This window comes from Haliotis rufescens, unplaced genomic scaffold (genome assembly GCF_023055435.1).
Source record: "Haliotis rufescens isolate VD_foot unplaced genomic scaffold, xgHalRufe1.0.p SCAF_63, whole genome shotgun sequence".
Classification (NCBI taxonomy): domain Eukaryota; kingdom Metazoa; phylum Mollusca; class Gastropoda; order Lepetellida; family Haliotidae; genus Haliotis; species Haliotis rufescens.
In genome coordinates, this window is record NW_025964354.1 from 2,317,216 (window position 1) to 2,341,788 (window position 24,573).

General features: G+C 41.9%; 1 protein-coding gene across 1 annotated transcript; it reads right to left on the reverse strand.

Moving 5' to 3' along the window:
• Positions 1-4,328: 4,328 nt before the first annotated feature.
• Positions 4,329-12,725, reverse strand: LOC125375934. The gene is made up of 5 exons (XM_048386986.1): positions 12,395-12,725; positions 11,395-11,436; positions 6,275-6,385; positions 4,952-4,967; positions 4,329-4,569 (listed from the first exon to the last, which is right to left on the reverse strand). The coding sequence occupies exons 1-5, from the start codon at positions 12,723-12,725 to the stop codon at positions 4,329-4,331; spliced, it is 741 nt and encodes a 246-aa protein (XP_048242943.1).
• Positions 12,726-24,573: the final 11,848 nt, after the last annotated feature.

Below are 24,573 nucleotides of genomic sequence, written 5' to 3' on the forward strand. Positions count from 1 at the left end.
CTGTTATATTAAATCCTGTAAGTTCATGTCGGCCTTACTGTTAATATCGTATGGAAAGGTTCAAAATAACATTAACTGTTGTAAGAGGATGTAGGTCATAGTGGAACTAACGAAGTAGCATTCACTGTTACCATCTAATGATGTGGTTTCTAAAGGATTATTGAAAAAACCCGTTAATAGTTAACATACTGATGTAGACTCATGTCGAGCTGTTAAAAAAGTATGACTGGATCGTGTTATATGTCTGATCATTTACATTTGGCACCATCTAATGTAAGGGAGATAACTCAGTGTAAGTATGCTTGACTGATGTGGATGACACCGGACAGCAGTTATAAAGGGAGGGAACTCCAACTGACTTAGTACCATGACATGCTGAAAGCGGTCTGCTGAATATGTTTTGTGTTTCAGTGGAACATCATTTTCTGTAATAACCTTAATGAGTAGTAACCCGTCAAGGTTTAGTTTGCTGCTAGCCTTTCATCCCGTTGCCGAACAAGACACACAGATACGTTCACACCGTCTGGCTCTAAACACCCCTAATCTCTCTACCGTGACAGTACAACACAACATCACACCAACATACATTCCACACTTACAACACAACACAGCCTCACACCTACATACATTCCACATTGACAATACAACACAGCCTCACACCTACATACATTCCACACTGACAATACAACACAGCCTCACACCTACATACGTTCCACATTGACAATACAACACAGCCTCACACCTACCTACATTCCACATTGACAATACAACACAGCCTCACACGTACCTACATTCCACACTGACAATACAACATAGCCTAACACCTACCTACATTCAAACATTGACAGTACAACACAGCCTCACACCTACCTACATTCCACACTGACAATACAACACAGCCTAACACCTACATACCTTTCACACTGACAATACAACACAGCCTCACACCTACATACATTCCACACTGACATTGCAAAACAGCCCCACGCTCTGACAAGTGTAAATTGGCACGGCTCAGATGGCCGATAGCTATGAACACACAATGCCATTAAAAAAATGGGCAAATGTAACAAAAGTTATATTTGACAAACACTCGTAAAGTATATATTCTAGTACTTTTGTTGAGTTGAGTCCTGTCCCGTTCGAACCCACACTGCCAGAGTGAGATACACAATCGCCAGCACACACAGTCAGCGAGCTAGCCCACCCAGTCACTGAGGCTTCCAGAAAATGAAAGTCGAACAACTGGTAGTCTAGATCACGTACTTTGTGTACCCCTCTGACAGTGTAAGGCACTGCAACCGTGGGTTCGAATCCCAGCTGGGACCCAGCCCCAAAACTGGGATCTGTACTTTACTAAGAAAATGTTATCTCAAATATAACATTTGTTAACTGACAACCTCCAGCGGCAAAACATAACCAGAATGCAATGGCTAGCCATGAGACCTGATCTCTCCCCCTGGGCCTTACACGGGCAACGTGTCTGCCGACGTTAAAGGCCACCGTACAAATGATTTTTTTACCAATCGCGGGGGCATTAACCATTATTGATCAAGTCATCTCAAAGGCTCATTTTTATTCCCCTGGGGATGGGGATGGCCTAGTGGTTAAACCATTCGCTCGTCACAAAAAACACCTGGGTTCGATTCACCACATGGGTACAATGTTTGAAGCCCATTTCTGGTGAAGCCCCGCAGTGATATTGCTAAAAGCGGTGTAACACCAGACTCACTCACCCTAATCATTTGGTATTTTCGAATATCCTTTACTTTATTTGGAAAGTATATAACTTACTTCGTGAAAGAAAAACTGAGAATACTAGTCGCTCATTTGTGCGAGAGATCCTCTACTACCTGTAATTTTAAACAATTAAATAAAATTATGTTAAATATAATATCATTCAAAGACATTGAGAACATGTTTGATCACCTCAATTTTAGGCTTTGAAACCGGTGGCATCCAGCCCAATTCGGCCCAGACAGCCAAATTGGGTGTTTTACTGTCAACACCTGGAAAGAACCTACAGGCATTAATCTGTACAATGTTTAAACAACTCAATTGTCTCTGACCCCATGCAGCTGACTCATAGGAGAAGGAGGACAAGAAGAAAAAAACAACTTATTTATTAATGTGATACACATTGCATTTACAGTGTATAGAGATCTGGATGATAAACTAGTTAAACAAGCACAGCCTCACAAAGCTTGTGAGACACAATGTACATACAACAATCAAATACTATTAAAATAATGTATATTCAGTGATACACACAACATGATTGAACTAAAGAATAAGTAACAATTTAGATACAACATTGAAAAAATACATGGTAAAAGGAAGAAACGCAGCGCTTAGTAAGAGTGAGTATTTAGCCTGGAAAGGGTTATTCTATTTATTATCTACGCCAGATGATAAGCATTCTCGACTATTTGCGGCAAACCATTCCCTTGAGCGTGAAAGGCAAAATAGCTGTGAAAAGTATTTTAATTAATAACTAAAAATAACATTGTAGGACAAACCAGCAAAAGATTTAGATTCACCTATAATAACATCGAGTGTTCGGCTGACAGATTCAGGAATTTGTCTTACTGCAAAATTTAAATCAAGATTATCTCGTAGCCAAATCCCTAGACGCTTATAACCACTAATCTAGTCTATAACATTATCGCTAATATAAAATGCAAACTGAGTTCTGCTCATGCAATAAGTGCTGCAATGTACAATGTCTAATATGCACAAAGAACTGGCAATTACAACACGTGCTATGCTTCACGCTTGGGTGAGTGAGAGAGTTAAAATTTAACGTCGCATCTGCATTATTTCAGCCATATAGCGACGAGACCAAGTTAATAAATTTACAATGTAGTTATTAATGCACATTTTATATTTAAAAACAAGTTGTGAAGCATATTTGAGAAATATATATTTAGAAACAATTTATGAAACATATTTGAGCATCACAATATTATATATACAGTTTTAAAACACGGGCTATAGGACACCAGTAACCAAAGCTTCCCGCTTGGATCGGCATTAGCATAGGTAATCAATTGTCTGACTGTAACAGTGATGGGTTTGGTCAGTTTTCCTGGTTCTAGCTTACGGTCTGCAGTAAGTTCCCACTGACTTTTAAAATCATAGGAACAGAACTTTCAACAAGACTCATTTTATCTAGCCTTTAACGGAAAAGGCGTCTGTATAGAATCGGGTAGCCAAGCTCGTTGTCTAGGTTGATTGCATGTCATCGTACCCCAACGTGTTAAATGTTGTATGTCAACTAGACTCGATTGCGTACAGGAATGTGACACACAGGATATCGCTGCAAATAATGCTGAAGGAAAATATGCAATACAGTGTACATACACTAAACACTGAACTTTGACGAAATTGCAATTAATTCTTCTTAGATAATCAAAACATATAAACGGTGATCACAATCATAAAATGTGTAGTTCGTGCTATCATGCTCTTTGGTTTTTATACAGTCCTATATACCATGGGAGGGGTCGGTTAGTATCACTTAATTCCAAATGATTCCGAAATAACGACATTGCCAAGGTAGTTAATTTTATAGTCAGCATGATGACTTGCTATATACATGCTATATACACCAGATAATGAGTAAACATAAGTACTAACAGGCTGGATGTAGCGATTATCTTCATCGCCCGCAGTGGTGGCAATATACCGTGATGGATATAAAAAAACTATATGTCACTCTTCCGAAACTACAGCAGTTGTGAATACTGGAATCCATGTTTTGTTTTGGTTTACAGAATATACCCGAACACTTATTGTGTTGGACTCTCTTTGCATAATAAAATTCATCTTTTCCTCAAAATGCCAGGTTAACTAAAGTAATCACGACTCTTGTGACTATCCTTATCTCTTAAAGGAGCGGTTGTGTAGCCTAGTGGTTAAAGCGTTCGCTCGTCACGCCGAAGACACGTGTTCGATTCCCGACATGGGTACACTGTGTGAAGCCCTTTTCTGGTGCCCCCGTCGTGATATTGCTTGAATATAGCTAAAGAGGGGCTTACAACCTCACTCACTCACTCAGTTATCTATTTACATCAAATCATTCAACTTAATCATCCGCTGTTTATCTCAAAGGACAAAGGACGTCGTTTCCTTGAACGACGAGGCTGCCTCAGAGGTAAACAGAAATATAATTGGTTCAACAGCACGATAACATGCCAGCTGACTCGTCATTTCTCTAAGTGAGAAGCAGTGTTATTCCTTTGTTTGATAATAATTCCTGTTTGATAATAATTCCTGTTTGATAATAATTGCTGTCCTAGGCCTGGCCTGTTTTACAGAAATACTATTCAGTTTGAGTTTTCTGCATCAGTGTTATCAACAGTTCCTGGTTCAGCTGACGTTTGAGCGTCAAGGGAAGGAAATGGTCTAACTTCCTCATAGTCGGAGCTGCTGGCACGTGGTGACTGCATGTGATAAAAGACCGAACCGGAGCCATCTGTGTCCTCAATGACAGCGTATTCGTCAACCCCCTCCTGTTCATGTGGGCCATGTGTAGTCTGGGTAGGTGTAAGATACGACTGACGAAACCTGTGAACAAAGAAACAACATTTCCTGTACATTTTCATACAATGCATGACTATATCCTGAGATAATGAGGCGGTCGGGTAGCCTAGTGGTTAAAGCGTTCGCTCGTCACGCCAAAGACCCGGGTTCGATTTCCGACATGCGTACAATGTGCTGAAAGCGTCGTAAAATCAAACTCACACTCTGAGATAATACTAATGCGATAGTGAACATGTTTTCATTAAATATGTAATCATGTAAAAAAAAAAATCTCTTTCTTACTGCCTTATGACTTAGCGTAGAAATCACAAATTCTACTTTCTGGCTCAATCTACCTGCACATCCATACCTTAGTCACAAGTAAGTATTGTACAAACAAATATGTCATATAGCCAACAGGACCTACCTGACAGACCAGTATTCTGTAACAAAGGAAGAAACAATTTTGATGTTATATAAGACCATATGCCTGTGATCTATATAGTTTATTCATAGGCTGGCACATTCAGTTAAACTCTTGCAAAGCACGTACGAGTCAATCCAACTAACATAACCGTACTGCAGTGTAGATTCGTTTGCCTCTTTATTACATCCACATGAATTAGGGTGGTCGGGTAGCCTTGTGGTTAAAGCGTTCGCTCGTCACGCCGAAGACCCGGGTTCGATTCCCGACATGGGTACAATGTGTGAAGCCCTTTTCTGGTGTCCCCCGCCGTGATATCGCTGGAATATTGCTAAAAGTGGTGTAAAACGAAACTCACTCTCTCACTCACTTTACACTCGTGGCATCCAGTTTAATGGGCTGCGACATCCAGTGTATCCGTCTTAAGGTTTGAAAGGTTTAAAACAATTTTGGTATCCCTACCAGAAGATTGCAAACAGAAAATAAAACAAATGTGTCTTCAGTAAATATACGAAACTGTTTACCACAGGTATGCAGGGGATTTGAATGTTTAGAATTTAGATCCAATCTAAACATTTATTTTATTGATTTCGTATTTTGCGCAATTTTCTGTAAGCAAGAATTTTCATATGTGCTTTTAGCGGTACGTGTTTTATAGGTCACACGACATTCCTGCAATCATGTTGGCTATAACAGTTTCAACATGCCAGTTATCCCATTCATACCTGACAGTACATGGTGTATTTTCTAACCGTACGGTATCCTTTACATCATCCATGAGATATAAGATTACAGGCATATGATTAATCTCAACGCTGTTGACTACTGATATTTTGTTTTAGTAACAGAAAAGTTCAACCGGAAATGAGATAATCGATCACACTACATCCTTGTTAACTTATAAAAGTAAAAGAACCACCACTGTCTCCGACAACACGCCCATTGAGTATTTACAATCTTAATATATAGGAAAAATTCAAAAGTAAATTAACGAATGTATTAACCAACTATCACTTGAATCCACATGAGTTTAGCAAAGCGATATAACACGTGGCTACTGATTGCTGTGATGCATTAGTTTTTAAATAACACTTTCTTCCTAGTCGATTAAGTAGTTGCAATGTAGAGTACAGCGTTGCGTCACTCATAGGAAGCGAGGCATGATCTTATTTCGAATGTTCGTGGGATTCACCAAAGGGGTCCTGCATCACTTCAGGCCCTCCTCACACATCAGACGGACGTGCCATGATACAACTAACACATTGCTCAAAACGGCGTAAAACACAACTCAGTCACCATTCTTATTTCACCCAGTTTTAATCTCACCTCTGATATGCTCCAGTCGAATGAGGAATATGGTTGCAAGAAGGATCAATGTAAAGGCTACTATCGAACACCCAACGACAACAGTCACATCAGGGGGGCTTCTCTCTGGAACTGACAACGAGTAACAGTATGAGTTTTGTAGCTAAGTCTGATGTGTACGAACAAAAGCATTTCTTAGTGAAGTGAAAAATTGACGGATGTATTTTACATATCAATATACCAATGTATGTAACAGGTGAAAGTGTCATCAGGAATAACTGTCATAACTATGATCTCAGGTTTGGCTGTAACAGAATTATTCTTTTTATCTTGTTATCAATTAATGAATGAGTAAATTGTTTTCTTCCGAGTTGAAACCTAAGATCATACATAGGCAAATACATTACTAGCAATACATTATTAATATTACTTGAGTATATACAGTGGAAGCATGTGAACGGTGTTTATGAATATCAATTTACAATGTAAAATTTGTGAACAGTAACGTGTATGTGTCTAATAGATGTACATGAGGTGTTTCTTTAAATTCAATATAAAGTAGCACAAATACAGTTTGATGTATTCCAAAGTATCAAAATCAATTTCGTCAGTTAAATCATGAATATCTGCACCGAGAAACAATGAAAGCATATCATCGTCGTCAAGCATACTTATTTTCACATCGACATCAATACCATGTTTATCAATCAGACATAAAAAGAAATGATTTCTGTCATATTTACAGTGCAAAATAATGTGGCAATTATAGTCATAGCAATTACAATGTTTACATTCTTTCGACACCTTTCTCTTGATCCGAATTTAATACAAAAGTTGTAGGGGTTGTCTTAAATGTGGATAGAGATGCATTGTATTATAAGGAACATGCATTTGTAAACGTGTATGAATGTAATGCTATCACGACAGATCTGGCCTCTGTTCTAAGTTAGAAATAGACGAATCTGTTGGGTGTCTTTTCCCGAGCTTGGATGGCGAGCAAAGTTATGTTTTACTGTTAAAAAAATAAAAGTTTTAGTTTTTTAATTATTCATCTATTCTTTTCTTCATGTTTGGGATTGTTATTTATATTCTTGACTATAAGTAAAGGACACAATTAATGAAAGACATTTTATATGACATTTAATATTAACTATTTACAATTAATATGAAATAAGGGGCATGAGTTGCCTGATAACCTGAAGTACAGCAACACAATAACACTCGTAGCTGAAATACTTTGACAGGCAATTGTTAAAACTTCAATGCACACACTCACTGATATAATATGTGTTCTGTTTTGTGATTGGCTTTTCACACGTTACGACTTAACTTATTTCACTGGACGTATCACTTCATATATCATTTATAGAACTATTCCACAAATTGATAGACACGTGGGGATTCCGGGTTAGAATTGTTTCCCAGCAACCTTTGCTTGTCGTCAGAGGCTACTAAATGAAACGTTGGGTCAGGTTCGCTGCCTTGGTTGATGCATCGTATCCCAATTAAGCTGGATTAGTGCTGAGGTTGCAACAAACAAGCAGGCTACGTAATTGTGCATTGTCGAGATACATTTTTATCTTTGTTAGCTGGCTACATTCAGGCTTGAATGTTTCAGCATTTAGCACTCTGGTAAATAATTCTATGACTGCTAGCGGAACACATATTCTCGAGAATATTAAAACTTATATGGAATGTATAAAAAGCAGATACGTTTCAATTGTCATATTAGAAAGCTATTTTTGTCAATGAATGGTCAGTAGATATTTATCAGTGTACATTGTACGCATGTGGGAAATCTAACAATCGTCACGCCGAAGACCCGGGTTTGATTCCCCACATGGTCAAAATGTGTAATGCCCATTTCTTCATAATGTTTTCTTCGCCATGACATTGCAGGATATTGCAAACTCATTACACTGGCTAATCACATCGAATGCAATGGACGTGACAAGAACAGTCACATTGACAAATATGTCACAAAAGACTCTAAGATGTCGGAAATGTGTCACAAATAGTAGATTAAAAACTAAACATTTCAAATACTAAAACAGTCCAATCTAATCATTTCATACCATTAAAATTAGAGCTGTATACCACCAGCCATCAGAACAATGGACGTACATGATCATTCACATGATGCCCAATGAACATAGTTGGTCATTCAATGACCTAATATATTATAAAGCTACTTGGCTATTCAATGGCATGTTTTATAATGAACCTATTTGGTCATTCAATGACATGATATATGATGAACCCTGGCCTTGACATATACAGAACCGCAAAAGAACCATCATTCCAAGTAACATTGCATCAAAAGTTGTCATTGAAATATCTCGGTACTTTTTGTCAAAGTTTCTAAAAATTTACCTTGTCCGGAAAAATGAAATTTAATGATAAAAAACCAAAGCAGAGCACAATAAAACCGATCGCCAAAACGCATCACGGCAACGGCCATGGTGACCCGATACACGTGAGTTCCGTGCAAATTGAAATGCACATGCGTTCCCCCATTTCTTGCCCTAAATAAATCCTCCCAGATCGGATAACATTCATTCGTTATTGAATTGCTGCCACATGCCGAGATTGACTAGGAATCAGCGACACCAAGCCCTTGGACGATTGCAAGCTGGACAAACCGCCAGGCAAGTAGCCAATGCATTACAAGTCCACGTAAGGACCATATACAGGCTCAAGTAATGGTACCAGACCACCAACACTACAGATGACCGACCACGTAGTGGAAGACCAAGGGTACACCACCCGACGCCAGGATCGTCAGATTGTGGGACAGCATCTTCAAGATCGCTTTGTTACTGCTGCGGAAATTGCTCGACAGACCGTGGGGACACACCAGCGACACATTAGTGCGGACACCGTGCGTCGACGATTGACGAGCAGACACCTCCACCGTCACAGGCCACACCGAGGACCCATTCTGACACCATGTCATCGACGGGACCGTCTTCAGTGGGCATCACGGCACCAGCATTGGCGCCACCAGCAGTGGAGCAGAGTCCTCTTCTAAGGAGAGAGCCGTTACTGTATCTCAACATCAGATGGCAGAGAGATAGTATGGCGACGCCGTGGGGAACGTTATTCGGATGTTTTTGTTGTTGAGAGAGACTCTGTGGTCCGAGCATCATGGTGTGGGTCGGAATTGGCCTTGCACAGAGGGTCGGCCCTGTGGTCTTCCAGAACATCGGTCCAGGGAGGGGCAATGGTGTCATGACAGCTCGGTACATTGATCAAGTCTTGAGACCACACGCCATACCTCATTTGGCACGTCGCCGCAACCACGGGTTTCAGCGTGATAACGCCCATGCCCACACTGCGAGAGCAACAAGAGACTTCCTCCAGCAGAATCGATTCATAACCATGCTGTTGCTTGCCCTCAGTCCCGATTTAAATCCCATTGAGCACCTGTGGGACGAGATTCAAAGAGGGCTAAATGACGTCCGACCAAGGCCGACAACTGCAGCTGAACTGCGTGAGGCGTTCCTCAGAGTCTGGGCTCAAGTGCCTATGGCCTTCATCAACCGCCTCATCCATGCCATGTATCGACGTTGCACGGCAGTCAACAATGCACATGGCGGGCGCACGAGAGACTGACTTGTGATGCCATTTTCTCAGAGACTAGTGTTGTGTTTCACTTTAAGAACATTTGACACATTAATTTCAACCTTGATGATCAGTTTTGCCAAGTTTCATCTTTTTGATATGTCTCAAAGTATGTTTACAGTGTTTGGACAAATAAGGTTTCTCATATATCTATGCATGGTGACGTTTTCTGTTGCGGTTCAGTGTATAATGTACTTTCTTGGCTATGCAATGACAGTGAAAATTCAGTGAAAAGGTCATAGGACCAAACCCCAGACACTGTTAGAATGCATGAACTACCCATGCCAATATGTAATTTACAACATCACAGTTTTCAGTTAAAAACCATTCAGTCAAATATGTTACCGTTTGAGACCTGTATACTGTTTAAGATAAATACTTCTTACAGCTGAACAATAACATACACAATACAGCAATACGTCTTCAATAAAAGATCTACCATTTTCTATACACTATTTACATAATCGTTCTTTGAATTGGACATTTGTGTCTCTCTCCAAATCAACTGCAAATTTAGACTTGCCACATCTGAAACGAGTCCTACATATCTCAGATGTACTGGCATGGGGAGCGTAAGATATTTTTCAACATTTAACAGGGATTGATAATGTTAAAAATAAACGGTATCAGATATACTATTTATAGAACTACAACTTAAATGTTGAACGTATAAAATAGGTTTTGTTTAAAAAAGATAAATATATATCTGCACTTTGCCAACATCTTGTGTGAATCGATAGATATCCAAATCCTAATTTAAACAGAATAATTTCATTATGGGTAGCCCATGCAGTTTGAGCATTACATAGCATTGACGAGGTAGCCTATGATCATCCAAATGCAGCTTCCTGCGCCAGTACATGATGGGGAGAGGCTCTACCACACTTTCACAAAACCATGGCATTGTCTGTTGTTTTACCCATTTTATGAAATCATTTACACGTTTTGTTCTGTACAACTTCAATAGTTTTACAAAATGAGGTGACACTTACTTCTTCACGATAACAAACTATGGGCACAACCATAGCAAAAACTATCTTCAATAAATCATTACCAGAATTCTGTTGGTGTCTATATTATGTCATAATAGCTTTGTTACTTTGTAAAAGTACGTGTCTCAGTCAAAACAAGTTTGGGCAAGAACCCAATACTCAAATATCTATACAATGACACAGTTTAATTAACTTTCCACTTTTCATTACGGATAAGAGGTCCGCCATTGCCGAATACCATAACTTGAGTATACTTCAAGTTTACCATCATACTTGTGGTATTGTAATGACATACTATATGAGAAACCTACATGGCTAACTATTGAGCCTACGTGCTATTGTCCGTTCATGACGATGTTATAAGGGACTTTGAGTCTTGTGGTGCCATAAGGGGACACATAATTGCAAATGAATATTACAAACTACACAAAATAACTTTTTCACCACACACAGGTCATAATATAACCTATGTGATGAACAATGGAGTGCAACATTTCCACTCTACTCTTCTATACTTACACATACCAGGCGATGTCATGACGGCGTTTGAGTCTCTGACGTCAGGACCTGAAATAAATGTTATTGTAAATGAACATAATATATCAACTTCTTTATGCACCAATCGTATTATAAGCCTCACCTTTACACATTACAAACAATACTCGCAAAGCAGCTCTTGGAACTATACACTACATTTATATGAAACATGCAACAGGTACTATATATTCACCTCTATAAGTTACAGCCTACTATTTACATCAACTTTCGAGAGAATGCATTCCCGTGTTAAATATATCAACAACCGCACAGTAACACTATTGTGGGCATTGGTAAAGTACATGCACAACAGGACCCGTGAAGATTCCGGGGAGGAATAGGTCTTCAGCAACCCATGCTTGCCGTAAAAGGTGACTATGCTTGTCGTAAAAGGAGACTAACGGGATCGGGTGGTCAGGCTTGCTGACTTGGTTGATGCATGTCATCGATCCCAATTACGTTTTACGTGTCTGGTCCAGACTCGATTATTTACAGACGCCGTCATATAGCTGGAATATTGATGAGTGTGGCGTTAAACAACAAATAAACAACAACAGTGGTAATCGGTAACAGTTGTGCTAAGAAAAACATAACTGGATAATTTGACACTTGCTTAATTACCCAATGACGCAGCTATATTGTTTTCTAACAATATTTGTCTTTGCTAAAGATAAAAGTTATTTCACAAACTTCAAACAATTTATATCAAGTTTATGTTCCGAGGACAAACTGAAAATTATTTGTCGAGGGACATACATTTCATATCAATTTGAAGCGAGTGTATTTATTCTATTCCATATCACGAAGAAACGCCTTTTCACCGCTATTGTGCTTTTTACTCCAAACTGGATAATCGACATATTTACATTTTGGAAGTAAAATACCGTCCAGAGTAGAGATAAGCTTTTATATTTCGACAGTTAACAGCAGAATAGTTGACTCAGTACCGACAACGCTGCTTGTTATTGTGAACGTAAGAGATACGTACTTGAGACGATCAAATCGTGTGTACACTGAGTCATTTTGTAGATCTTGGTTGCACTTTTCTCTATCCTGCAGCTGTATCTCCCAGCATCAGCTAGTGTAACATTGTAGAGACGAAAGACATAGGTGCTGGTGTTACGGGAGGTAACAACCTCCACCATCCTGGTTCTGAGCCAGTACTTAGGAAGAATGTAGACCTTATTGGAATCCAAAGCCATCAACTTATCCCCACTAGGTGTCATGATGTAGAATTCATATTGATAGCGAGGCATCCTCCAGGCTACCATAGCATGATCACCTTCACGCACTTGTGTGTAGTTTGGGACTTCTTCCATCCTTGCTGTAACATATACATGTATCATCCACACTACTTAAGTTAACAATGTGCATGTATGAGTAAAGGCGTACTGGCATGAGCGCGGGTTCGTGATTTTATGTTGAAAGCGTACTGTGTAAGCTGCTAAATCAGTCGCAATATGAATAATACTTGGAGGCAGGCATTAAATACGCATCTCAGTTGTTATACACATGTATTCATAAGGGTAATATTTTAAATAGATATGTATTGAGATAGATTAAGAACTAAAGTTGAATTCATCTATAACAGGAGGATTAGATAGAAAACTGTATTAAGTTTATGGACTGAGATATGTGAAAAGGACGCAAATTTCGTGGTTTTTAGTATAAACACGAGACTGGCTATTAGATAATAGCACGATGGTGTGGATCATGTATTGTGACTCATGATAGCTGGGTGACGTTCATTTAGAAATACTAAATTTACGCTATGTTGTTTTCAGAAAGTAATACTTAATATGTGGATTCAGCCTTCAATTATGCGTATTTGTTTTAATTATTATAATTTTATACAACGAATAAACGAACGTGTGAAGAAGCAATTTGGAGTAGAAGAACCAATTCGGCCATGTAAGATATTTCCGTATGTGTGTTATAGTCAATTACCTATAATCATAAATATCTTCAGTTGAACTGTATTAAAATACATATGTTACAATGTGGCTACCTGTCTCTTATGTTGGAGTGGTTTAGTCACTTACATTTGGTCGACATTCCAAATTCTTCACTCCAGTCAGTTTGAACATTCCATCCCACTATTTCAGCTTTACACGTGTATCTGCCTCTGTCATCATCCTGTCCTACATCACTGACGGTCAGAGCGCTCTTGTGGTACAAGTAGTCTCCATGTAACTTCGAAACTGTCAAAGGAAGTCTTCCTATGTTTGCCACTTCGACTTCATTCCGCCTCCAACTCCAAGTTATTAATGTATGTAAGTACCCTTTCACGGCGACGTAAGATGTCAGCGTGACAATTTTATCGGCTTCAACTGTCTGAGGGGCGACGATGTAGGGATCCGCAATATCTGTTCATAAATAAAATGTGTGGCTATTGGTAAAGGTACAATGTAAGGATCGTTACAGGGACCTAAACTCCTATTTGAGAACAACTATATAGCATACTCATCATGTATTCTCAATGAAAATATACACATGTCACAGAACATTTTTCCAACAAGTAATAAGACAAAAGCGCTTGCAAAATGTATGTTCGATTGAGCATGAGAATCCCTCTCGTGGCATGGTATTTGATAGATTCTGGAAAAGGTATATTTTGATGATTTTGTGAGTGAATATCAAAAGGAGATGGCCAGTAGTTTTGATTTGAGAGGACTTGTTTCAACTACATTTGTCTCATTTAAATGTTATTTGTGCTTGGTTGATTGTACTCATATTATTAAATGATACGCACATATTACAACTAGCCGTTGACCACAGTCGTACACTCTTGACCCGGTCGAGCCTGGTGACCCTCTGTGACATCTGTACTCTGCACTGTCTGGCCAGTCCACATTATACAGCTCGAAGCTGAACACACCAGATCCTGAAGAATTCACTCTCCCGGTGAATGTTGCTCTGGACTTGTATCTTTCAGTGACATTCACTTGATTGTAGTCAGTTATGTGGAACAGAGATTTCGAAGATAACCGTCGCACTGTAAATTCTCTGAGACCAGGTCGGGGTAATTCCCACGACAGAAAGGCAGTACTCCCAAGGCGAGCATATGCAGGCGACACAGCTGAAATAATACAATGCATGGTAAAACACACCCGAAGAAAAACAGGAAGCAGTAGTTCTGCGTTGAGTAGCAGATACAACTGAATGTCACGGTGCCAGTCATTTGGCAAAGGTTATTGTAAAAATGTGTTCGCGAAAAGGTGAGCGTATCCTGCTCCACCGGTGGCACATTGCGCAACCACATGCAAACAACATGGGAACATATGGTACAAGTCAATATAAGGAATTGTTTGAAATGTCCCCCACATGCCTTCCATAGAACGTTTTGAAAGCTTTACTGAGGCATTAAATGTTGTAACCTTGATCAAACAACTTCTGAGCAAGAGTCGTATGACGCTCTTTGAAATCTTGGTAGAAAGAGCATCATGTTGTATCTCAGAAGTTGTGAAATGTAAACACCTAAGGCTGTAGCTGCTGGAATATTGCTCGACATGTAGGGAACGTTGACTATTGGAATGTTGAAGTCATCTACCTTGTCAAACAGTTTGAGGAGAGTGTTTTGTCACCCTCAATCTTTATGCCGAGATCTACATATGAAACAGATGAGGCGGTCTCACACTGGTCTCCTTTATTTCTTGTTCAAGTGGGTAAATCAGTGGAAGGGAATGGGCTATTTGATTGTCATTGTGTATTCGTGCTAGATAACTTCCAGGGGTTCCCCCAGGAATGTGAAAATAGTCCGTCAGTGTTTACATCATTTCAAGAATACAGTCTCGAGAAAAACGTATGAACGTTATACTGTGTCGTCCATACACTTATGAACGTCAGTTTCGCGGTCATGTGACCGACTTCTCGCTCAATGGAAAAGTCGTATATCGTTTAAACTTCACATTAATAATCATACAGCTTTAAACTATCATTTAGTAAAATAGAAAAACGGTACCCATGACTTGAATTTCTTTTAAATGGATGGTTGTAACTGAAATCAGTTTGTTTGTTCACACAGTCCATCATATTGATTACTGTACATTTAATTTTGTTTCCAAATAAATCAGATAGCAATCAATCTGTTTGCGCTGAATGAACACACGATTTGCCGTGCCGTGTATAGTAGCGATGGTACATTTAAGTATTTTGTCATTTCAAAGTGATGCATGTTGTTTCCTCGCAAAATATATAGGTTCTGATAAAACTTAGGTTCGATTTCCCCAATACTTCAGGGCTCGCTATTTTTAGTTCATGTGGATGGTATGGTATGTATGGGGAAGTGATGCTGTGGTATGTTTACATTTTGCATAGTTATTTTCATAAACATTTCATAGGCATGTATATTACATAAAATATATAATGTACACAGTAAATATTATTAGTACGATATATTTACGATCCCAAAACACAGAAATGTTACAACGTCTTTTGTAGTTAGTCATTTCGAACATCAGATTTGGAAGCCACAAAGATATTTATGTTTCGATTTTATATTGAAATAATTATATGTTATAAGTAATGAACAAGCATTGACTGAATACATGCTTGAAAGTAGTGTGGAAGATGAAAGCAAATGTCATCCGAAGTTTACAGAGAAAATAATTTTTAGGAAAGGACATTTAAGTAATGATGCTTTATATTAAGTTTTTTATGTTGTTTCAATCAAACCAAAGTATTTACTTTGATAATCGATTTCTTTATCGCAACTTTAGTGAACCTACACGGCATTCAAATTCATTAATTGTTAGGAATAAGCCCCCATCTGTGACAGCTATGATAACATACCTACACGAGGAAGCGAGGTAAGTAGTACTGTAACAAAATCACTCACGTGTAGCCCCCGTCCAGCAGTCTGTCACTATACTGCAGACAACACAGAGTATCCACCACCACGAGGGTCGCATAGTGTGAGGTTTATCCAAGTGTAATATGTCAAAGCACCGTCCTAACTAAGTCATCTTAGTTTGGCGAATGTGTATTCACTCATGCTTATTTCAACACGTTTTTTTTCAACGTGATGATTCAAAGCAGTTTTCCGCCAGTTGTTTCGATTACCTTTACGTGACTATACAAACGTGAACAGAATGTTCTTCCTCCCTATAAATGATTAACGACCAAAGTTTCATACATCTGACCTCAATTCAATGTATTGATTGTCTCTTCGGATGCAGCTAAATGGGATCGGGTGTTCAAGATCGTGGATTGCATGACCCAGCGTCATTGTGCACGACGGCGTTGTTGGACGCTGCTCATGATATCAATCACTGGTTCCTCTAATTATATCTGACCATATCTTATCAACATCGGCCTGCCCTACACCAATCAAACACATGTAAAACCGAACTCATTCACCTTCATATCTTACTGATAGCAACAGAACACTTTCTGTGATTATTAGAAACCTTTGCTAAAACAGAGTCACTTGTCCGAATCCGACAATAGCGTAAGCACGTGTAATGCAGTCTGAACAAGTCACTACTTATCCGGGGATGCGGGGCAGTCTGGGGATAAAGCGTTCGCTCGTCACAAGGACCTGAGTTCCATTCCCACGTGGGTACAATGTGTGAATACCATTTCTGGTGTCCAACGTCGTGATGTTGCTGGAAAACTGCTAAAAGCGGCGTAAATTACTCACTCACTCACTACTTATCCTCTTAAACCTGACCTTATTAATGTCGAATACATGCCAACTGATGCTATACTAACTTAATATAATATCTTGTATTGGAACAATCATCTATGCATTTGTGTAATTATTATTCGTGACTCCCAATTAGAGTTAATACAATGGGGTAGGAGTTATCACCACAGGGCAGGTGTTATTACCACGGGGCAGGAGTTATCATAATAGGGCATGAGTTATCATCTTGGGGCATGAGTTATTACCATGGGGCAGGAGTTATCACCATGGAGCAGGAGTTATCACCTTGGAGCAGGAGTTATCACCAAGGAGCAGGAGTTATCACCATGGAGCAGGAGTTATCACCATGGAGCAGGAGTTATCACCATGGAGCAGGAGTTATCACCATGGGGCAGGAGTTATCAACATGGTGTAGGAGTTCTCATAATAGGGCAGAGGTTATCACCATGGGGCAGGAGTTATCACCATGGGGCAGGAGTTATCACCATGGGGCAGGAGTTGTCATCATGGGGCAGGAGTTATCATCATGGAGCAGGAGTTATCACCATGGGGCAGGAGTTATCACCATGGAGCAGGAGTTATCACCATGGAGCAGGAGTTATCACCATGGGGCAGAAGTTATCACCATGGGGCAGAGGTTATCACCATGGGGCAGGAGTTATCACCATGGAGCAGGAGTTATCACCATGGAGCAGGAGTTATCACCATGGGGCAGAAGTTATCACCATGGCGCAGGAGTTATCACCATGGAGCAGGAGTTATCACCATGGAGCAGGAGTTATCACCATGGGGCTGTAGTTATCACCTTGGGGCAGGAGTTATCACCACGGGGCTGTAGTTATCACCATGGGGCAGTAGTTAACACCATAGGGCTATAGTTATCACCATGGGGCTGTAGTTATCTCCTCGGGGCAGAGGTTATCACCATTGGGCAGGAGTTATCACCATGGGCAGGAGTTATCACCATGGGGCAGGAGTTATCACCATGGGCCTGTAGTTAACATCATGGGGCAGGAGTTATCACCATGGGGCTGTAGTTATCACCATGGGGCAGGAGTTATCACCATGGGGCAGGAGTTCTCATCATGGGACAGGAGTTATCATCATGGAGCAGGAGTTATCACCATGGGGCAGGAGTTATCACCATGGGGCAGGAGTTCTCATCATGGGGCAGGAGTTATCATCATGGAGCAGGAGTTATCACCATGGGGCAGGAGTTATCACCATTGAGCAGGAGTTATCACCATGGAGCAGGAGTTATCACCATGGGTCAGAAGTTATCACCATGGGGCAGAGGTTATCACCATGGGGCAGGAGTTATCACCATGGAGCAGGAGTTATCACCGTGGAGCAGGAGTTATCACCGTGGGGCAGGAGTTATCAACATGGGGTAGGAGTTCTCATAATAGGGCAGAGGTTACCACCATGGGGCAGGAGTTATCACCATGGGGCTGTAGTTCACATCATGGGGCAGGAGTTATCACCATGGGGCTGTAGTTATCACCATGGGGCAGGAGTTATCACCATGGGGCAGGAGTTCTCATCATGGGGCAGGAGATATCATCATGGAGCAGGAGTTATCACCATAGGGCAGGAGTTATCACCATGGAGCAGGAGTTATCACCATGGGGCAGGAGTTATCACCATGGGGCAGGAGTTCTCATCATGGGGCAGGAGTTATCATCATGGAGCAGGAGTTATCACCATTGGGCAGGAGTTATCACCATTGAGCAGGAGTTATCACCATGGAGCAGGAGTTATCACCATGGTGCAGAAGTTATCACCATGGGGCAGAGGTTATCACCATGGGGCATGAGTTATCACCATGGAGCAGGAGTTATCACCGTGGAGCAGGAGTTATCACCGTGGGGCAGGAGTTATCAACATGGGGTAGGAGTTCTCATAATAGGGCAGAGGTTATCACCATGGGGCAGGAGTTATCACCATGGGGCAGGGGTTCTCACCATGGGGCAGGAGTTCTCATCATGGGGCAGGAGTTATCATCATGGAGCAGGAGTTATCACCATGGGGCAGGAGTTATCACCATGGAGCAGGAGTTATCACCATGGAGCAGGAGTTATCACCATGGGGCAGAGGTTATCACCATGGGGCAGGAGTTATCACCATGGAGCAGGAGTTATCACCATGGAGCAGGAGTTATCACCATGGGGCAGAAGTTATCACCATGGGGCTGTAGTTATCACCATGGGGCAGGCGTTATCACCAAGGAGCTGTAGTTATCACCATGGGGCTGTAGTTATCACCTTGGGGCAGGAGTTATCACCATGGGGCTGAAGTTATCACCATGGGGCAGAGGTTATCACCATGGGGCAGGAGTTATCACCATGGAGCAGGAGTTATCACCATGGAGCAGGAGTTATCACCATGGAGCAGGAGTTATCACCATGGGGCAGGAGTTATCAACATGGTGTAGGAGTTCTCATAATAGGGCAGAGGTTATCACCATGGGGCAGGAGTTATCACCATGGGGCAGGAGTTATCACCATGGGGCAGGAGTTGTCATCATGGGGCAGGAGTTATCATCATGGAGCAGGAGTTATCACCATGGGGCAGGAGTTATCACCATGGAGCAGGAGTTATCACCATGGAGCAGGAGTTATCACTATGGGGCAGAAGTTATCACCATGGGGCAGAGGTTATCACCATGGGGCAGGAGTTATCACCATGGAGCAGGAGTTATCACCATGGAGCAGGAGTTATCACCATGGGGCAGAAGTTATCACCATGGGGCTGTAGTTATCACCATGGGGCAGGCGTTATCACCAAGGAGCTGTAGTTATCACCATGGGGCTGTAGTTATCACCTTGGGGCAGGAGTTATCACCATGGGGCTGTAGTTATCACCATGGGGCAGGAGTTAACACCATAGGGCTATAGTTATCACCATGGGGCTGTAGTTATCACCTTGGGGCAGAGGTTATCACCATTGGGCAGGAGTTATCACCATGGGGCAGGAGTTATCACCATGGGGCAGGAGTTATCACCATGGTGCTGTAGTTAACATCATGGGGCAGGAGTTATCACCATGGGGCTGTAGTTATCACCATGGGGCAGGAGTTATCACCATGGGGCAGGAGTTCTCATCATGGGGCAGGAGTTATCATCATGGAGCAGGAGTTATCACCATGGGGCAGGAGTTATCACCATGGAGCAGGAGTTATCACCATGGGGCAGGAGTTATCACCATGGGGCAGGAGTTCTCATCATGGGGCAGGAGTTATCATCATGGAGCAGGAGTTATCACCATGGGGCAGGAGTTATCACCATTGAGCAGGAGTTATCACCATGGAGCAGGAGTTATCACCATGGGGCAGAAGTTATCACCATGGGGCAGAGGTTATCACCATGGGGCAGGAGTTATCACCATGGAGCAGGAGTTATCACCGTGGAGCAGGAGTTATCACCGTGGGGCAGGAGTTATCAACATGGGGTAGGAGTTCTCATAATAGGGCAGAGGTTATCACCATGGGGCAGGAGTTATCACCATGGGGCAGGAGTTCTCACCATGGGGCAGGAGTTCTCATCATGGGGCAGGAGTTATCATCATGGAGCAGGAGTTATCACCATGGGGCAGGAGTTATCACCATGGAGCAGGAGTTATCACCATGGAGCAGGAGTTATCACCATGGGGCAGAGGTTATCACCATGGGGCAGGAGTTATCACCATGGAGCAGGAGTTATCACCATGGAGCAGGAGTTATCACCATGGGGCAGAAGTTATCACCATGGGGCTGTAGTTATCACCATGGGGCAGGCGTTATCACCAAGGAGCTGTAGTTATCACCATGGGGCTGTAGTTATCACCTTGGGGCAGGAGTTATCACCATGGGGCTGAAGTTATCACCATGGGGCTGTAGTTATCACCATGGGGCAGGAGTTATCACCATGGGGCTGTAATTATCACCTTGGGGCAGAGGTTATCACCATTGGGCAGGAGTTATCACCATGGGGCTGAAGTTATCACCATGGGGCTGTAGTTATCACCATGGGGCAGGAGGTATCACCATGGGGCTGTAGTTATCACCATGGGGCAGAGGTTATCACCATTGGGCAGGAGTTATCACCATGGGGCAGGAGTTATCACCATGGGGCAGGAGTTATCACCATGGGGCTGTAGTTATCACCATGGGGCAGGAGTTATCACCATGGGGCAGGAGTTCCCATCATAGGGCAGGAAATATCATCTTAGGGCAGGAGTTCCAATCATAGGGCAGGCGTTATCACCAAGGAGCTGTAGTTATCACCATGGGGGTGTAGTTATCACCTTGGGGCAGGAGTTATCACCATGGGGCAGAAGTTATCACCATGGGGCAGAGGTTATCACCATGGGGCAGGAGTTATCACCATGGAGCAGGAGTTATCACCATGGAGCAGGAGTTATCACCATGGGGCAGAAGTTATCACCATGGGGCTGTAGTTATCACCATGGGGCAGGCGTTATCACCAAGGAGCTGTAGTTATCACCATGGGGCTGTAGTTATCACCTTGGGGCAGGAGTTATCACCATGGGGCTGAAGTTATCCCCATGGGGCAGGAGTTAACACCATGGGGCTATAGTTATCACCATGGGGCTGTAGTTATCACCTTGGGGCAGAGGTTATCACCATGGGGCAGGAGTTATCACCATGGGCAGGAGTTATCACCATGGGGCAGGAGTTATCACCATGGGGCTGTAGTTAACACCATGGGGCAGGAGTTATCACCATGGGGCTGTAGTTATCACCATGGGGCAGGAGTTCCCATCATAGGGCAGGAAATATCATCTTAGGGCAGGAGTTCTAATCATAGGGCAGGAGTTATCGCCATGGGGCAGGAGTTATCACCTTGGGACAGGAGGTATCACCATGGGGCTGTAGTTATTATCATAGGGCAGGAGTTATCACCATGGGACAGGAATTATCACCATTGAGCGGGTGTTATCACCATGGGGAAGGAGTTATATATGACTCAGTCTACTCCACTTTCCATCCGGTTTCACATGTGATCTCGCACTTCCCCGTGTTCAGTTACTGTTACTATGAAACTATATGTTTCAACAGTGTGTGTATAATGTAGGTTGGCAGTGTGTGTGTTTCTGTCTTGCGAGGACGACCTCTGCTGTAGGTCACATGCCACTCAGACAAGCAATTAGTTTTTATCTGAGAATCCGTTAGACGCTAACTCGCCACCTATTGATTGCTACCCCGACAGCTAACCGCAGCTACGTTCACACTGTTAAATTTGCTAATTTTCAGGATGACATGAAACAGGACATGTCATAAAACATTTGAATGGGTTACGCAGAACATATTCCAGCTGGGGGTCAATGCTCGAAAATACGTTAATCATATCAATGAATATAAGGCTTCTTTGTACGTGACTTCGAGTCACTCATTTTAACGGCGCATCAGCATGACGTAGAAGGAAATCCCGAGGCGATGCAGGTCTCACACGTTCCCCACTGTGGTGAAACCAACGAGCACGGATGTGGTGCAAACCTTAACAAATATTCATGGAGAACCAAGATTTGTACACAGAATGACAGCATTCTGCCAAGGCTAAGAGACACAACTCTGCATAGGACATTTTGGCGTCTTGGACGAAAGGGCCACCCTGCCCCTGCTGCATAATGAACACGAGAAATTGTTTCAAAGCCATAATTTATTTTAAACTAATTACGCAGCTGTAATGTGAAAAGAAAATTATAGAAAGTTCGTGGAATGCATAACAAAAGCGTTCTCATTTGGGATATGTACATCAGGTCACTGACATGATCTTTATAAGAGATACATACTGCTATTGTGAAATCCAAGTCTAGTAATACTGCTATGGTGAAATCCAAGTCTAGTAATACATTATACATACATACTGCTATGGTGAAATCCAAGTCTAGTAATACATTATACATACATACTGCTATGGTGAAATCCAAGTCTAGTAATACTGCTATGGTGAAATCCAAGCCTAGTAATACTGCTATGGTGAAATCCAAGTCTAGTAATACTGCTATGGTGAAATCCAAGTCTAGTAATACTGCTATGGTGAAATCCAAGTCTAGTAATACTGCTATGGTGAAATCCAAGCCTAGTAATACTGCTATGGTGAAATCCAAGTCTAGTAATACTGCTATGGTGAAATCCAAGTCTAGTAATACTGCTATGGTGAAATCCAAGTCTAGTAATACTGCTATGACGAAATCCAAGTCTAGTAATACTGCTATGGTGAAATCCAAGTCTAGTAATACTGCTATGGTGAAATCCAAGTCTAGTAATACTGCTATGGTGAAATCCAAGTCATGCTTACACCTTACCGACAACGTTCTGTTGTTGTTCGGCATCTGTGTATGGGGTACCACTCCCACACTACTTACATAACATAAGCCATTGTTACACCTTATCGACAGTGTTCTGTTGTTGTTCGGCATTTCTGTATTGGGTACCACTCCTATACTACATAATAACATAAGCCATGGTTACACCTTATCGACAACGTTCTGTTGTTGTTCGGCATCTCTGTATGGGGTACCACTCCCATACTACATACATAACATAAGCCATTGTTACACCTTATCGACAGCGTTCTGTTGTTGTTCGGCATTTCTGTATGGGGTACCACTCCCATACTACATAATAACATAAGCCATGGTTACACCTTATCGACAACGTTCTGTTGTTGTTCGGCATCTCTGTATGGGGGACCACTCCCATACTACATAATAACATATAGGAGCCATAACCTCAATACTATCAATGACTGAGACATACTATTGACCACCTTTTGCTTGGCCAACTCATCATAGTATACTAGATGTGTGACATTGCACGACGGTCACAATTCCGTAGATATGTTCCCCCGTGTCACACGTCCGATCACTGTTCTCGTTCCGAGGCAGAGGCATCATACTACAAGGAACAGCCGCCGAATGTATCCTCTGGACAGTCACACCATCCGGCGCACATTGTCCTGCTCCAGCGCTGTCTGGTTGCCATGGTAGCTCATCTTCTTCTCCACGACACACGTCCGTGTTACTTCCTCCGTCGTCTTCATGCCGTGACCTCTTGCACTGAATACAGAAAGAACGCCTTCAACAGAAATAAGCAGTGATGTACAGACTGGCATTCTGGTGCCAGATAGACAAACAAGGGAAACAGTAAAACATACTGTTCGTGTTACAATTTCAAACACAAAATATATGGGAGTGTGTGTGTGTGTGTGTGTGTGTGTGTGTGTGTGTGTGTGTGTGTGTGTGTGTGTGTGTGTGTGTGTGTGTGTGTGTGTGTGTGTGTGTGTGTGTACTAGTCCGGACTGATGCCGATTTATAGTGCTAGCTCACTGAGATACCATGCCGCATTTCAACATGAATACACCACTGAGACACAGTATACGGACTCCGAGCCGACCAGTCCTTGTTTTAGCCCCTTAATGCTGAGCGCCAGACAGGGTAACAACAAATACCATCTTTTAACGTCTTTTGGTATGACGCGACCGGGGATCGAACCCCGGACCTTCCTCTCTCCGGGC